The 16680-nt window shown below is 43.0% G+C and overlaps 1 protein-coding gene across 4 annotated transcripts; it reads right to left on the bottom strand.

Moving 5' to 3' along the window:
- Positions 1-711: 711 nt before the first annotated feature.
- On the bottom strand, positions 712-15839 carry LOC115151555 (TGF-beta-activated kinase 1 and MAP3K7-binding protein 3-like). Of its 4 annotated transcripts, none has more exons than XM_029695589.1 (8): positions 15731-15839; positions 14444-14489; positions 14123-14293; positions 10736-12005; positions 9053-9213; positions 2349-2442; positions 2153-2236; positions 712-1568 (listed from the first exon to the last, which is right to left on the bottom strand). In XM_029695589.1, the coding sequence occupies exons 3-8, from the start codon at positions 14222-14224 to the stop codon at positions 1417-1419; spliced, it is 1863 nt and encodes a 620-aa protein (XP_029551449.1). In that variant the 5' UTR covers positions 14225-14293; positions 14444-14489; positions 15731-15839; the 3' UTR covers positions 712-1416. The 4 variants fall into 4 exon arrangements, with proteins under 4 accessions (XP_029551449.1, XP_029551446.1, XP_029551448.1 ...); XM_029695586.1 differs by having other exon boundaries at positions 15538-15764; XM_029695588.1 differs by lacking the exon at positions 15731-15839 and adding an exon at positions 14894-15521.
- Between the last annotated feature and the right edge of the window lie 841 nt (positions 15840-16680).

Below are 16680 nucleotides of genomic sequence, written 5' to 3' on the forward strand. Positions count from 1 at the left end.
CTCTCATCCATAACTTAAAATTAAAGTTAGTCTTTACATTAAAAAACAATACATGCAAATGAAGATAGTAGGAACTCTTGAGGTAGAAATATGGGAGTGTAAAGGAGTAGCGAAGTATGTGTGCTGAGAGTGACTCTACATCTGCATTGCCTGCTGTTTGGGGTTTAGGCTGGGTTTCTGTGACATCAGCTGATGGAAGAAGGGCTTGATAAATAAAGTTGATTGCTGATGTGTGTCTGATGCCTACTGCTTTGTTTGCTAATACAATAAAACTAGTCATGAAAAAGACTTGCGTGTTTAACTTGCATTAGGGGATAGCCCAGTCAAAGCAAGCAGTAGCTCATTAAAGGCCCAGTGCAGTCAATCTAGATTTTGTGTTTTACATTTCCACACAAGGTTGGAATAATACTGTGAAAATGATAAACGCCCCGTTAGTTTTTTTTCATACCGCTCTTATACAGAGAATTACAAACCCCTCTGCCAATAAAAACAAGTTGTTTTCCCCTCTTCACTCAGACCAATCCTAGATAGCCCTTGCAAAATTGCTGTTTCTTTTGACCATTTAAATGTAAAAACAAATCACAGTAAGGTACTTAAATTGTTACCCAGAAATGATTTGATATTAAGCTAAAAACGGCTATATTGGACCTTTAAACTAAAATGCCACAAACTACAGGAAATACAAAAAAACACGAGAAACTACAGGAAATATTCCAGGTGTAAGCAACAGTCACATAGAATCAGCTCCTTTATTAAGTACAGCAACTTGAGGCATTTGCACAGGAAAATTGACATTTTTAACACGGAATACAGTGTGGGCATAATATGCATACAAGTACCAGGAATATATTCATATGCAAGTCTCTTTAGTGTTTTTCATTTGATGAAAGGGGGAGCTCTTGGGTACAGAGCTGATACAGTGTATAATCTACATTAGGATGAGTTCATCAGACCCTTTCTTTTAGCCATTGCATTGTCCCACTGTCAGAGAGAGTGCAGTGCAGCCCTGGCCATTTGTAGAGGAATGTCCCACTGTAAGAAGCGCCTGCGTTCGTCCACGGGGTTTGGGAATGGGCTCAGTCGTGTAAACAGGGCAGTCATTCATTCTGCAACGGAATGTTCACTCTGTAAACCACGCCTCTTCTTCCTGCGTACTTTAAAAACAACGCTCCAGTAGTTGTAGCCACACCCACTGTCCGCTCAACAGCGGACAGGTTTCCATGGGAACAGTCTTCCGCTTTCCTCTCCTGTAAAAATGCTTTCCTCCAATGGAAACAAGGGTCAAAGTGCAAGGGGGGGGGGGGGGGGGTTATCACACAAAGCCATGGGCGGGGACCAATTGGAGGAGTTTACAGGGATGGAGGAAGTAAGGGTGGGGGGGGGGTGACTACTATCCGGGATAGGGCTGGACAAGGTTCAGGTGTAGCGCGGCATCTCGCACTGTTCACAGCGGTTGAGTGCAGGGTGGTTGAGGAAGGTGCATTCTTCACAGCTCCACTGGGCTCCCTCAAAGTCCTCGTCCCTCTGAGGGGGCCCCGCAGCTACAGGCTTGGCGTTCCGCTCCACCTCTGGGAGAAAGACAGAGTCTTAGTATCACACAGACAAACACAGCATATAAAACAGTCTTAGTATCACAGACAAACACAGCATATAAACAGTCTTAGCATCACACAGACAAACATAGCATATATAGTCTTAGTAAAAAAAATTGTACAAACAATAAGAAGTGGACACTCCACCACTGTTTTGGTAAAACGCTGAAGGATATGGCTGGAGAAAATGTAACCACTCAAATTCATAGACAGGGCTATGGATTCAAGGACTGACCATCCATGATACCAAAATTAGTTTGAACCATGTTCTGAGGTTATGCAGTGTTTGTCTACAATTATGTTGTTTACAAACAATGGAGTAAAACAAGCTTACATGTTGGGTTCTGACAGGGTACGACAGTTGAACTAAGCTCATGAAGCATTTATATTGGTTCTATTCTTCAATAATTCATTTGATATATATATATATATATATATATATATATCATTCATTGAAAAGTATAAAAATAAAAAAAGGATGTATCAATTGCAGATTGCCCCTTTAAGTAAATTGTTACCAATGTTTACAATGGTACGATAGAGGACATCATGGTTCTCACCTTTCCTTCCTGGCTTGGGCGGTACCACAGGACCGGTCTGTATGTTCTTATAAAAGTTGTTCTCAGCTTTCGGATCAAACTTCCCTGTGGAAATGATACAATAAGTACAGCATTGGTAGTTTGACTCCTGAATGGGTGTTCCTGTACACTGCATCTTCAAAAGCCTGTGTGTGTGTGTGTGTGTGTGTGTACACACCTCTAGACTGCAGCAGATCAGTCTCTTTCAGGGTGCAGTCGATATCAATCTGAAGCTGTCTGTTCAGACTGCGTAATCGGGTCATCTCTTCAGGCTGGAACAGGCACAAACACCAGTGGATTGGATGAGAGATGAGACACAAAAATACAGATAACAGAAGGTTTCCTACCAAATCTAATACTCTGCAAAGACTTACAAATACCCATCTATGTGATAAGAATTAGATCAAAGCTGTTTGTGCATGCACATATACAGGTAACCGCTAAAATAAATGAAACACCAACATTAAGTGTCTTAATAGGGCGTTGGGCCAGAATGAGCCAGAACAGCTGCAATGCACCTTGGCACAAATTCTACAACTTTCTGGAACTCTATTGGAGGGATGACACCATTCTTCCATCATGTGGTGTTTTGTTGATGGTGGTGGAAAACGCTGTCCAGAATCTCCATTAAGTGTTCAATTGGGTTGAGATCTGGTGACTAAGACGGCAATGGCATAGGGTTTACATTGTTTTCATGCATTGTCATCCTATGAGGGCATAGTCATGGTAGCCAAAATAAATGGCCATCCCAGCATTTTTATACATGACCCTAAGCACGATGGGACATTCATTACTTAATTAACTCTGGAACATCACCTGTGTGGAAGCACCTGCTTTAAATATACTTCGCATCCCTCATTTACTCAAGTGTTTCCATTATCTTGGCTGTTACCTGTACAGTATATGGTTATTTACGCTGAACAAAAATATAAAAACACAACATGCAACAATTTGAAAGATTTTACTGAATTCAGTTTATTTAAGGAAATCAGTCAATTGAAATAAATAAATGAGGCCCTAATCTATGTATATCTCATGACTGGGAATACAGATATACATCTGTTGGTCACAGATACCTTTAACATAAGCTGTGGATCAGAACACCAGTCAGTATCTGGTGTGAACATTATTTGTCTCATGCAGCGCGACACATCTCCGTCGCATAGAGTTGATCAGGCTGTTGATTGTGGCCTGTGGAATGTTGTCCCCACTCTTCAAACTTGCTGGATATTGGCAGGAACTGGAAAATGCTGTCGTACACATTGATCCAGAGCATCCCAAACATGATCAATGGGTGACATGTCTGGTGAGTATGCAGGCCATGGAAGAACTGGGTCATTTTCAGCTTCCAGGAATTGTGTACAGATCCTTGCGACATGGGGCTGTGCATTATCATGCTGAAACATGAGGTGGTGGCGGCGGATGAATGGCACGACAATGGGCCTCAGGATCTCGTAACGATATCTCTGTGAATTTAAATTGCCATCTATAAAATGCAATTGTGTTCATTGTCTGTAGCTTATGCCTGCCCAGTTGTGGAAAAAGTACCCAATTGTCATACTTGAGTAAGAGTAAAGATAATTTAATAGAAAGTGACAAGTAAAAGTGAAGCTCACCCAGTAAAATACTACTTGAGTAAAAGTATAAAATTATTTGGTTTTAAATATACTTAAGTATCAAAAGCAAATGTTATTGCTAAAATATACTTAAGTATCAAAAGTAAAAGTATAAATAATTTCAAATTCCTTATATTAAGCAAATCAAATGGCATCATTTTCATGTTTAAAAGAATGTACGGATAGCCAGGGGCACACAACAGACATATTTTACAAGCAAAGCATGTGATTAGTGAGTCCGCCAGATCAGAGGTAGTAGGGATGAACAGGGATTTTCTCTTGATAAGTATGTGAATTGGAGCGTTTCAGTCAGAGTACTTTTGGATGTCAGGGAAAATGTATGGAGTAAAAAGTACATTATTTTCTTTAGGAATGTAGTTAAGTAAAAGGTTGTCCATAATATAAATAGTAGAGTAAAAGTAAAGATACCCCAAAAACGACTTAAGTAGTACTTTAAAGTATTTTTACACTTCTGTTCCTGCCCATACCATAACCCCACCACGGGGCACTCTGTTGACAACATTGACATCAGAAAACCACTTGTCCACACGACACCAGACACGTGGTCTGCGGTTATGAGGCCAGTTAGACATACTTCCAAATTCTCTAAAACGATGTGGGAGGTGGCTTATGGTAGAGAAATGAACATTCAGTTATCTGGCAACTGCTCTGGTGGACATTTCTGCAGTCAGCATGCCAACTGCACGCTCCCTCATTTTAGAGTGGACATTTTATTGTCCCCTGTATAATGATCATGCTGTTTAATTAGCTTCTTTATATGCCACACATGTCAAGTGGATGGGTTATCTTGGAAAAGGAGAAATGCTCACTAACAGGAATGTAAAACATTTGTGCATAACATTTCAGAGAAATAATATTTTTGTGCGTATGGAACATTTCTGGGATCTTTTATTTCAGCTCATGAAACATGGGACCAACACTTTACATGTTGCATGAAATGTTTTGTTCAGTGTAGATACACAACATGACCAAAAGTATTTGGACACCTGCTCGTCGAACATGTCATTCCAAAATCATGGGCATTAATATGGAGTTGGTCCCCCCCTTTGATGCTATAACAGCCTCCACTCTTCTGGGAAGGCTTTCCACTAGATGTTGGAACATTGCTATAGGGACTTGCTTCCATTCAGCCACAAGAGCATTAGTGAGGTCAGGCACTGATGTGTTTCTTGGCCCAAGCAAGTCTCTTATTATTATTGGTGTCCTTTAGTAGTGGTTTCTTTGCAGCAATTCGACCATGAAGGCCTGATTTAACCAGTCTACTCTGAACAGTTGATGTTGAGATGTGTCTGTTAATGAACTGAAGAATTTATTTGGGCTGCAATTTCTGAGGCTGGTAACTAATTAACTTATCCTCCGCAGCGGTAACTCTGGGTCTTCCTTTCCTGTGGTGGTTCTCATGAGATCCAGTTTCATTTTTAGACCTTCACGTATTAACCTCTCTTGGGGAGGTGGGACGCAAGCGTCCCACCCACGGTTCACACTATTCAACAGCCAGTGAAAAATCAGAGCGCCAAATTCAAAACCACAAAATGTCATAATTCAAAGTTCTCAAACATACGACTATTTTACACCATTTTAAAGATACACGTCTCCTTAACCTGTTGGGGCTAGGGGGCAGTATTTGCACGGCCGGATAAAAAAACGTACCCGATTTAAACTGGTTACTACTCTTGCCCAGAATCGAGAATATGCATATAATTAGTAGATTTGGATAGAAAACACTAAAGTTTCTAAAACTGTTTGAATGGTGTCTGTGACTATAACAGAACTCATATGGCAGGCCAAAACCTGAGAAGATTCCATACAGGAAGTGCCCTGTCTGACAATTTATTGTCCTTCCGTAGCCTCTCTATCGAAAATACAGCATCTGTGCTGTAACGTGACATTTAAGGCTTCCAATGCCTCTCAGAAGGCGCCAGAAAGTGTAATGAGATGTCTGCAGTCTCTGGGCTAAGTACAGCAGCTCTGTTTGTTACTGGCCTGCCTGGGGACAGTGACACTGGAGATGCGCGTTCATGTGAATTCTCCATTTTGTTCTTTCAGTCTTTGAATGAATACAACGTCGCCCGGTTGGAATATTATCGCTATTTTACGAGAAAAAACGCATAAAAAATTGATTTTAAACAGCGTTTGACATGCTTTGAAGTACGGTAATGGAATATTTTGAATTTTTTTGTCACGAAATGCGCTCGCGCGTCACCCTTCGGATTGTGACCTGAACGCACAAACAAAACTGAGCTATTTCAATATAACTATGGATTATTTGGAACCAAAACAACATTTGTTGTTGAAGTAGAAGTCCTGGGAGTGCATTCTGACGAAGAACAGCAAAAAATAATCCAATTTTCTTATAGTAAATCTGAGTTTGGTGAGGGCCAAACTTGGTGGGTGTCAAAATAGCTAGCCGTGATGGCCGGGCTACCTACTCGGAATATTGCAAAATGTGCTTTCGCCGAAAAGCTATTTTAAAATCTGACACCGCGATTGCATAAAGGAGTTCTGTATCTATAATTCTTAAAATAATTGTTATGCATTTTGTGAACGTTAATCGTGAGTAATTTAGTAAATTCACCGGAAGTTTTCGGTGGGTATGCTAGTTCTGAACATCACATGCTAATGTAAAAAGCTGGTTTTTGATATAAATATGAACTTGATTGAACAAAACATGCATGTATTGTATGACATAATGTCCTAGGAGTGTCATCTGATGAAGATCATCAAAGGTTAGTGCTGCATTTAGCTGTGGTTTTGGTTTTTGTGACATATATGCTTGCTTTGAAAATGGCTGTGTGATTATTTTTGGCAGGGTACTCTCCTGACATAATCTAATGTTTTGCTTTCGCTGTAAAGCCTTTTTGAAATCGGACAATGTGATTAGATTAACGAGAGTCTTATCTTTAAAATGGTGTAAAATAGTCCTATGTTTGAGAACTTTGAATTATGACATTTTGTGGTTTTAAATTTGGCGCTCTGATTTGTCACTGGCTGTTGAATATCGATTTCGTACCACGTACCCTAGAGAGGTTAATGTAACCACATTCGCCGTAAAGCCTTTTTGAAATCGGACAAAGCATAAAGTTAAATTATATTAGGACAGTTCCAACACAAGAAAAACCACACAGCCATTTTCCTAGCAAGGACAGGCGTCACAAAAACCAGAAAACCAGCTAAAATTATGCACTAACCTTTGACGAGCTTCATCAGATGACACTCCTAGGACATTATGTTACACAATACATGCATTTTCTGTTCGATCAAGTTGATATTTATATCCAAAAACAGCATTTTACATTGGCGCGTGATGTTCAGAAAATATTTTGCCTCCAATACTGCCGGTGAATCAGCACTACAATTTACAAAAATACTCATCATAAACGTTGATAAAATGTTAAACTGTTATTCAAAGAATTATAGATGAACATCTCCTTTATGCAACCGCTGTGACAGATTTCAAAAAAGCTTCACGGGGAAAGCACTCTTTTCAATAATCGGAGTACTGAGCTCAGAAAAAGACATCAAGCAATACAGATACCCGCCATTTTGGAGTCATCTAAAATCATAAATAGCATTAGATATATTCACTTACCTTTGATGATCTTCATCAGAAGGCACTTCCAGGAATGCCAGGTCCACAATAAATGTTTTGTTCGATAAAGTCCATAATTTATGTCCAAATACCTCCTTGTTGTTTGCGTGTTCAGTAAGCTATTCCAAGTGTAGGAAGCGCGGCCAAAATGTCAAGACGAAAAGTCAAAAAAAGTTATATTTACGTTCGTTCAAACATGTCAAACGTTGTATAGCATCAATCTTTAGGGCCTTTTTAACTTAGAACTTCAATAATATTCCAACCGGACGATTCCAATGTCTTGAAAAACGTTTTGGAACACAGCTACCCCTCACGTGAATGCGCGCCAATGAACTCATGAGCTTTCCTGAGTCAACAACTTCCAACTTCCTTTGTCGGCTCTCTGTTCACCATAGACGCCTCAAACAACTTTCTAAAGACTGTTGACATCTAGTGGAAGCCTTAGGAAGCGCAAAATGAACCCTAAGTCACTGTGTGTTAGATAGGCAATGACTTGAAAAGACTACAAGAACCAGATTTCCCACTTCCTGGTTGGATTTTTCTCAGGTCTTTGCCTGCCATATGAGTTCTGTTATACTCACAGACATCATTCAAACAGCTTTAGAAACTTCAGAGTGTTTTCTATCCAAATCTACTAATAATATGCATATTCTAGTTCCTGGGCCCGAGTAGTAGGCAGTTTAATTTGGGTACGTTTTTCATCCGGCTGTGAAAGCTGGTTGAGAGAATGCCAAGAGTGTGCAAAGCTGTCAAGGCAAAGGGTGGCTACTTTGAAGAATCTCAAATATTAAATACATTTTGATTCGGATAACACTTTTTTGGTTGCTACATAATTCCATGTGTTATTTAATAGTTTTGATGTCTTCACTATTATTCTACAATGTAGAAAATAGTAAAAATAAAGAAAAACCCTTAAATGAGTAGGTGTTTTGACTGGTACTTTAGCTGTGCAGCGACACTCAACATCCAATCTGACAGAGCTTGAGAGGATCTGAAGAGAAGAATAGGAAAAACTCCCCAAATACAGGTGTGCCAAGCTTGTAGCATCATACCAAAGAAGACTCGAGGCTGTAATTACTGCCGAAGGTGCTTCAACAAAGTACTGAGTAAAGGGTCTAAATACTTATGTAAAATGTATTATTTTCAAAATGTTTTATATACACTTTCCGAATGCACTGTACATCTCTTTCTTGACTTAAGTTATACAATTTTTGTTCCTTTAAATCATTTCTGTCCGCAACATCAACTTCTAAGGCTGCTGTGATATCAGTTTTATTGTTTATAAATTAGCCAAAATGTCTATAAACCTGTTTTTTCTTTGTCATTATGGGGTAATGTGTGTAGACTGACGAGGGAATAAAAAAATATTGAAAAAATATTAGTATAAGGCTGTAACGTAACAAAATGTGGAAAAAGTAAAGGGGTCGGAATACTTTCCGAAGGCACTATATGTATGTAGCTAGTGAGTGTGTGCTATTGCATTTAAAGGTATGTGTGAGCGCACACATGCCACGTTATGTACTATATGCCTTCAAAAGGTGTGTGTGTTCGTGTATGCATGTGTAATCACCGTGTGTGCCTTTACACTTCACAGGTGTGTGTGTGTGCACGCCATGTTATGTCCCTTCACATCTGTGTGTACCGCCCCTCTCTTACCCGGGGGATGAGGCTGCTGCTGTTGACTCGTCTGAAGCGTCTCTGGAGGGCGTCGTACTCCATGTCGTTGACATCTGCCTTCAGCTGCTCCACTTTCTGCCTCTCCATGAGCAGCTCCTTCAGCAGACGCTCCATCCGGGCCCTCTGGTGCAGCAGGAGAGCTGGGGGAAACAGTGAAGGGAACACAGCGCTTCAGATGGGATGAAGGAATACACAGGTGGATGTGCAGGAATGGTTCTGTGCACAGATGAACAAACGCAAACGAGCAAGCACACCAAATGCATACACACAGGAACACACCCTCACGTACATACTATAGAGTCCTGCATCGGGTCGGATACCCACAGTTCCCCGCAATATATAAATAAATAAATATTATATATATATATATATTTTTTTAATCAGCTGGCGGATCTGAATACTTCCCGAATGCACTGAATGTATGTAAATTCTTTAATTTTGACACACCTTTGCTATTCATAAACTGTCCATACGCACCCATATATACACTACCGGTCAAAAGTTTGTACACACCTACTCATGTAAGTGTTTTTCTTTATTTTTACTATTTTCTACATTGTAGAACAGTGAAGACATCAAAACTATGAAATAACACATATGGAATCATTTAGTAACCACCCAAAAAAGTGTCAAATAAAATCAAAATATATTTTATATTTGAGATTCTTCAAATAGCCACCCTTTGCCTTGATGACTGCTTTGACATATTTTCATTAAAAATGTTATTTTGATGAATTTATTCATACTATTTCATCCTTGCACAAGATATAGTCCAGACACAAATCTAGGGTTGCTACCCAAGCAGGCTGGTAGTTCGTTCTATCGGTTCGGTTGCCAGAGACGCAACCAGTCGTTCAGTCTTTTTGTTCTGTATCTATGGACGTGACCCAGTCGTTGGTTCTAAATGTTCTTATCCCTTGCTTGCTAGCCAGCCAACTGCGGCTAAGTTACAGTCATGTCAAACCGTGCAGACAGAATAACAGTAGCTGCATTTGTTTAAGCTGTTTTCTAGTGATTTTTTTTTGGATACATTCATAACAATGAACTAATGATGCAATTTCACCTGGCGTAGAAAATGTACTCTCTCATCAGGACTCTGTTGTTCGAGAGCTAGCCAACAACACTGCTAACACAATCACTTCAAACTGAAGCTGGAAAGACTGCAAACGAGCTGCACTTCGTTTCGTTTGTCCTGTTATCTATTGAAATATACAAAGAACTATCCATAAAAATTATGCAGATTCATGATTTCGACCTGCTGAGAAAAGCTGCCTGCCTGTCTGTCTCATCCCGACTCCCAACACGTTCATTATTATGGGACAGCTGAAGACCAAATTTGAATAATGAAACAATGTTAGTCTAAAAGAAATGGGAGATGATCTCTTCCATAAAAAGCATCTAGACATTAAGTTTATAAACTGTCTGGCTGGGCTGATGAGACAGTGGAATTGCGCAGTCAGATGGAACAGAGTAAATAGGCATTTTAACGTCATATATTTAGCCGGTGGTAACTTGTGGAATAGACACTGGCTGGGAATGTGGTTTTAACCGATAAACATTTAGGATTAGACCCACCCATTGTATAAAGAGCAAATAAGCGCACTGGTAAACACACAAATGCGTGCGCACACACACACTTATCCATCCATAAGCCGTGCCTACCCTGGGTGTAAGCGTAGTCATCGGAGCCTGAGCTGGACCGGCGGGGCATGCGGTTGGCGATGTGGCTGGCGATGTTACCGGGCAGAGCCGAGATGGGCAGGATAGGCGCCGGGGCCAGAGCATGGTGCTCCCCCTGGTCCACCATGTTGAGCAGAGACTCAGGAGGGGAGCTTGAGGGGGGCCTCTGCTGGGCCTGGCCAGGGGACACTTTGATCTTAAAGGTGTAGCCCGCCTGGCTGGCCGGCTGGGGCGAGGAGGCAGGTCTGGGCCGCGCGGGGCCCTGGTGCAGGTAGACCCCGGGGTGGAATGCGGCGGGGCCCCCGCCACTAAGGCCTCGCTGGGGTGAGCTGGGTGAGGGGCTTGTGGCCATGTAGAGCGTCTGGCCCGGGGGACAGTGGACGGGGGAGTTGCTGCGGGGCCGTGTGCCCTCCAAGGTGATCTCGATCTGGTTCTTCAGGGAACTCTTGGGCAGGTAGGGCCGGTAGATGGGCTGCTGCTGTTGGTGGTGCTGGTGGTATGGCATGCTGGCCAGGGTGGGAGGGCTGATTGGCAGGAAGACATGGGTCTGCTGGTGCTGGGGGTGGGGCTGGTGCTGGGGGTGGGGCTGGTGTTGGACTTGATGCTGGGGCTGTACCTGCTGTTGGGGTTGCACTTGGTGGGGTTGGTGCTGGGGTGAGCTATAGGGGGACTGGTAGGTGGGAGTGGCGTAGGGCGAGGGCTGATACACAGGCTGCCCGGGCGAAGGCCAAGGAGAGGGCTGGGGGCTCTGGGAGGGGGAGGGACGGAGGTAGAGGGCATTGCCGCCACTGTTACCATAGTGACCGACGGGGATATGCAGGGCCTGGGGGGCGTTGGGAAGGTTCTGGGAGAGGGTGACCGTGATGGGATTCATGGTGTAGCGGGGAACGGGGGAGTAGGTAGGGGACATGCCCTGCATGGGAGGAGGGGTGGGGGTGCTGGCTGAGCGCCCCCCGTGCTCCTTCATGAAGAAGGGGTTGTAACCCGGCGAGGGTGCCATGGTGGCGGGGGCCGAGAGGGGTTCCTGGAAGCCGGCCCGCGGAAGCTCGATGTGACCGTCGCTGGAGCTATGCACCAGGGAGCGCCCACCCCCGTTGGGCTTGCCCGCCTCCGGGGGAGGGTAGCCCAACTGGATGTGCAGCATGTGGTTCCGGCTCAGGCGAACCTCCTCCGGACTGTGGAACTCCCCATAGAGGTATCTGTTACTCTCCTGAGCCAGTAGGCGGCAGCATATATCCAGGTTATTGTTGTTCTGGAGGAGAGGAGACAGCAGACAGGAGAACAGCAAGCTCAGTGATGGAGGCCAGACTGGAGTTCTATAGCGGTCACTGCTCTCTGTCTATTAACTGTAGAAAACAGAGGGTCACTAACCCCGACTAAATCGTAGACTAAACCCCACAAACAGCTGTCAATGTTCAACTTCATGTGTAACAGCATACAGGAACTTCAACAAGAAAATGAGTACGTTTGTAGCCTGTTGTGTATCTATGCTTCCAAAATGGCACCTTAACATTGTGTAGACCGAGCACGCGTGTGCCATTGCGCGAATGTTAATTTTGCACATCCACACCAGACGCGATCCAGACACGCAGGTTGAAATGTCAAAACGAACACTGAACCAACTAAACACAGCAAAAAAGAAACGTCCCTTTTTCAGGATCCTGTCTTTCAAAGAAAATTCGTAAAAATCCAAATAACTTCACAGATCTTCATTGTAAAGGGTTTAAACACTGTTTCCCATGCTTGTTCAATGAACCATAAACAATTAATGAACATGCACCTGTGGAACGGTCGTTAAGACACTAACAGGCTAACTACACTGCTCGCGTCGCATGCGTGAGCTTTGCAAAATAAATTTAGAAATCTATATTATTCAATTATTGTGCGCACCAACGAGCATCCCCTCAAGGTGTAGGGTCTGTCATGGTCTGGGGTAGTGTGTCACAGCATCATCGGACTGAGCTTGTTGTCATTGCAGGCAATCTCAACACGTGCATTACAGGGAAGACATCCTCCTCCCTCATGTGGTACCCTTCCTGCAGGCTCATCCTGACATGACCCTCCAGCATGACAATGCCACCAGCCATACTGCTCATTCTGTGCGTGATTTCCTGCAAGACAGGAATGTCAGTGTTCTGCCATGGCCAGTGAAGAGCCCGGATCCCCATTGAGCACGTCTGGGACCTGTTGGATCGGAGGGTGAGGGCTAGGGCCATTCCCCCAGAAATGTCCGGGAACTTGCCTTGGTGGAAGAGTGGGGTAACATCTCACAGCAAGAACTGGCAAATCTGGTGGAGTCCATGAGGAGGAGATGCACTGCAGTACTTAATGCAGCTGGTGGCCACACCAGAAACTGACTGTTACATTTGATTTTGACCCCCCCTTTGTTCAGGGATACATTATTCCATTTCTGTTAGTCACATGTCTGTGGAACTTGTTCAGTTTATGTCTCAGTTGTTGAATCTTGTTATGTTCATACAAATATTTACACATGTTAAGTTTGCTGAAAAGAAACACATTTGCCATTGAGAGGACGCTTCTTTTTTTGCTGAGTTTATATTAATTTGGGGACAGGTCGAAACGCATGAATGATTCACGTACATGCTGTTGCTAGCTAATTTGTTCTGGGATATAAACATTGGGTTGTTAAATGCACACTGTCCTTTTTTCCCTGGATCTTTGTAGAATTTTGACCCATTTCGAGTCACAAAATAGTGTGTTCTCTAGTCTGACATTTAACCCCCAGATAAAAGATAGAAGGGGAAATAATAGTTTCTAGTAGAGGCGGCAGGTAGCTTAGTGGTTAGAGCGCCAGTAACCGAAAGGTCGCGAGATCGAATCCCCGAGCTGACAAGATAAAAATCTGTTGTTTTGCCCCTGAACAAGGCAGTTAACCAACTGTTCCTGTAAATAAAAATGTGTTCTTTACTGACTTGCCTAGTTAAATAAGGGTTAAATATAATTTTTTAAATATAAAATAGTAATCTCTCCTCCATCAGTAGTCTTCTTCTTCTGACTGTCGGTTGGCAACCAACTTTAAGGTGCATTACCACCACCAACTGGACTGGAGTGTGGACCTCAGTTCATCTTTCAATCACCCACGTGGTTAAATGATCTTAAAAACCAATGAGGAGACGGAAGAGGCGGGACTTTAGCGCCTGACTACGCAGACGTGCGCGAACAGTTTAGATGAAATTATTGAATAAAATGTAAGTGTATTTTTATTTTGCAGAGTGGTCTGCATGTAATTCCCTATGCAGTACACTACTTTTGACCAGGGCCAATATGGCTCTGGTCAAAAGTAACACAATAGGGTGCCATTTGGGACGTAGGGTATGTGCTCATAGCTGTCTGTCTGCTGTATCCTACCTGCAGAAGGCACTGGGACACTACTCCCTCTGGGATCTCGGGGAAGCGCTGCTTGAGGTCCTGCAGGATGTGATAGTCTAGCGGAGGGCCTCCCTGCGCCATCCTGAGCCCAGAGAGTCACTGACCCTACAGCCGTAAACGCTGCTGCTGCACCTGTGCTCCTCTCATCCCCTACACACACACACACACAGTCAGTGTCAACATGGAAAGTTTGCATCAATCATTTTCGTGTCACATCAGCCCATCCATACACCAGACAGCATTAAATGTCTGTCCAAATCAGTACTTTAAATAGAAGCACAAGTCAGTCGTTGAGCTTACATTCGAAAGGTAGGAGGCTTTTTGGCAGCTTTGTTCAGCGGCTCCTCTGCAACAATAACAATTAGGCAACACATGTTATACACAGGTATCGGCCCTAAAGACCAGACAGACAAGTCGACATTACGATAAAGCAGCAAAGATAGTTTAACCGGGCTAAAACTGGTCGAGAACCCCATCGGACAATTCACATAACAGCCGGATTTGGCTGTTACAGAAGCATGGCATGGATCTGTCTCTGTTGTTTGTTTAGTCATCTCACTGCACCAAGCAACGACCCGAAATCCAAGACAGATAACATGACAATGTTGGCAAGTGTTACCTAACGTTAGCTAGCTCATACTGAACACTAACGTGGTAGCTAGCAAAACTAGCAAAGCGTTAGAATAATCGACAACAGTGGCATTTAAGCCATCTAGTTACCTGACTAACGTTAAAGCGTTAGTTACCTACCGTTTTCACTCTGCAGTGGACACTGATCTGACTCATAATTTGTGGTGAACCATGCTACAATGTCAACTGGTAACTAGCTAGCTAGTTTCTTTAGACATAGAGCTTAGCTTAGACTGAACCAAGCTAGCTACCTAGCTTTCACCAACATAAACAAAATAGCGCACCGTCCAAGTACTAGTAAGTTAAGTAACCAACCAACTAGTTACATTAGCTAGCTAATGTTACCTGGCTGGCTAACTAACTGTAAGCTAGCCAACTTAGTGGTTTTTTTATAAGCTCGTTATATATACACTCAATCATGATGCGAATTGATGATGGCTACGAGTAACTAACTAGCAAACATAAAGTATCGAGCTAAAGAGTAACGTTAGCTAGCTAACGTAAGATAGCTCGCTAGAGGCCAACTTCTTAAGGTGGTATGCTGACCAGAAAGGCACACAACAACAAGCACGCTGACATAGCTAATTACGTTAGCCAGATAGCTGGCCACGGTTCCTTTCTTTATATATTAAATAACTAGCTACTGTACAGATAGACTTAAGCTAACTACAGAAGTGATATGGCTACCATTAGCTTTCTTGCTGACTATTACATCGAAACCAAGCCAAGGCGGACACCATAGCTTGCTAGCTACTTCGACTTACCATGAGCTTACTCACTCTTGTCATGGACCATTATAACGTTTAAGAGAAAGCACGTTAATGTGATATTTTCCGAAAGTGACAGACGAATATGTATTTCACTCTTGACGGATAAAGCGATTATGTTACATTCCAAGACAAGGCCGTCGTCAATACAACGTACGAAATTGCCTCTATCGCGAAAGATGTCACTCACAGTTGATCAAACCAGGAAGTTGTATTTTGCGCCCTTGTTCTTCGATGAGGTTTAACGCTGGTTGGCATCCAGTAAATGTTGCATTACCGCCATCAACTAGACTGGGGTATAAATCCCTTTTACTTTGCATGGGGAAAATTAAAACAAATAAATATATCCTACCATCTAACCCTACACTCATTAATAACCCACCTCCCTATTTCACTATTTAAACGTATCTAGTCCTACCTCAGGTCAACGGCCAAGAAGGACTGGACACCACCACTCAACACACCCTGTACATCTTCTGACATCAAATGTCATACACCCAAATACCTCTCTGCCGCTGCCACCCCATCCTCTACTTTCTAACCATTGCTATGAACACTAAAAAGCCAATCTTACTGAAGCATATATCACTTGTTGGCCTATCACTCTCTACTACTCACACAAATCCTCACATGATCCATTCAGTGGCGGTTCTAGACCATTTCAACTGGGGGGGGGGGGGGGGCAAGCTGGGGCCAGTTGTACTGTTAGAGGGGCCAGTTACATTAGACGTTATTGTTGTCATATCGTTTTCTTCACTGCATTGCAGGCATTAGCAGGCAAAAGACCATGTTCATAATCATCATCGTTGTCAGTGTCTAATAACGGATGTAAAAAAAGAACGATAGCAAAAATGAGTTATGTAAAAATTATTTCATACTCCACATTTAGGGGGGCCACAAGGGGGTCCAAAATTGTTGTCACAGGGGCACTGGCCCCAAACTGAGCAATCGGGGGTGAAGGGCCTTGGTCTGGTAGGTGACCAAGAACCTGATGGTCACTCTGACAGAGCTCCAGAGTTCATCTGTGGAGATGGGAGAACCTTCCAGAAGGACAACCATCTCTGCAGCACTCCACCAACCAGGCATTTATCGTAGAGTGGCCAGACGGAAGCCACTCCTCAGGAAAAGGCACATGACTGC

Source organism: Salmo trutta, chromosome 17 (assembly GCF_901001165.1).
Source record: "Salmo trutta chromosome 17, fSalTru1.1, whole genome shotgun sequence".
NCBI classification, from domain to species: Eukaryota; Metazoa; Chordata; class Actinopteri; order Salmoniformes; family Salmonidae; genus Salmo; species Salmo trutta.

Excerpts from the sequence above, each read along its gene's own strand:
- LOC115151555 (XM_029695589.1), bottom strand. The coding sequence starts at position 14,224 with ATGGCGCAGGGAGGCCCTCCGCTAGACTATCACATCCTGCAGGACCTC. Across the intron at positions 12,006-14,122 it reads TGTCCCAGTGCCTTCTGCAG|AACAACAATAACCTGGATAT; the intron begins GTAGGATACAGC and ends CCTCTCCTCCAG. Across the intron at positions 2,443-9,052 it reads GCAGCAGCCTCATCCCCCGG|CCTGAAGAGATGACCCGATT; the intron begins GTAAGAGAGGGG and ends TGCCTGTTCCAG.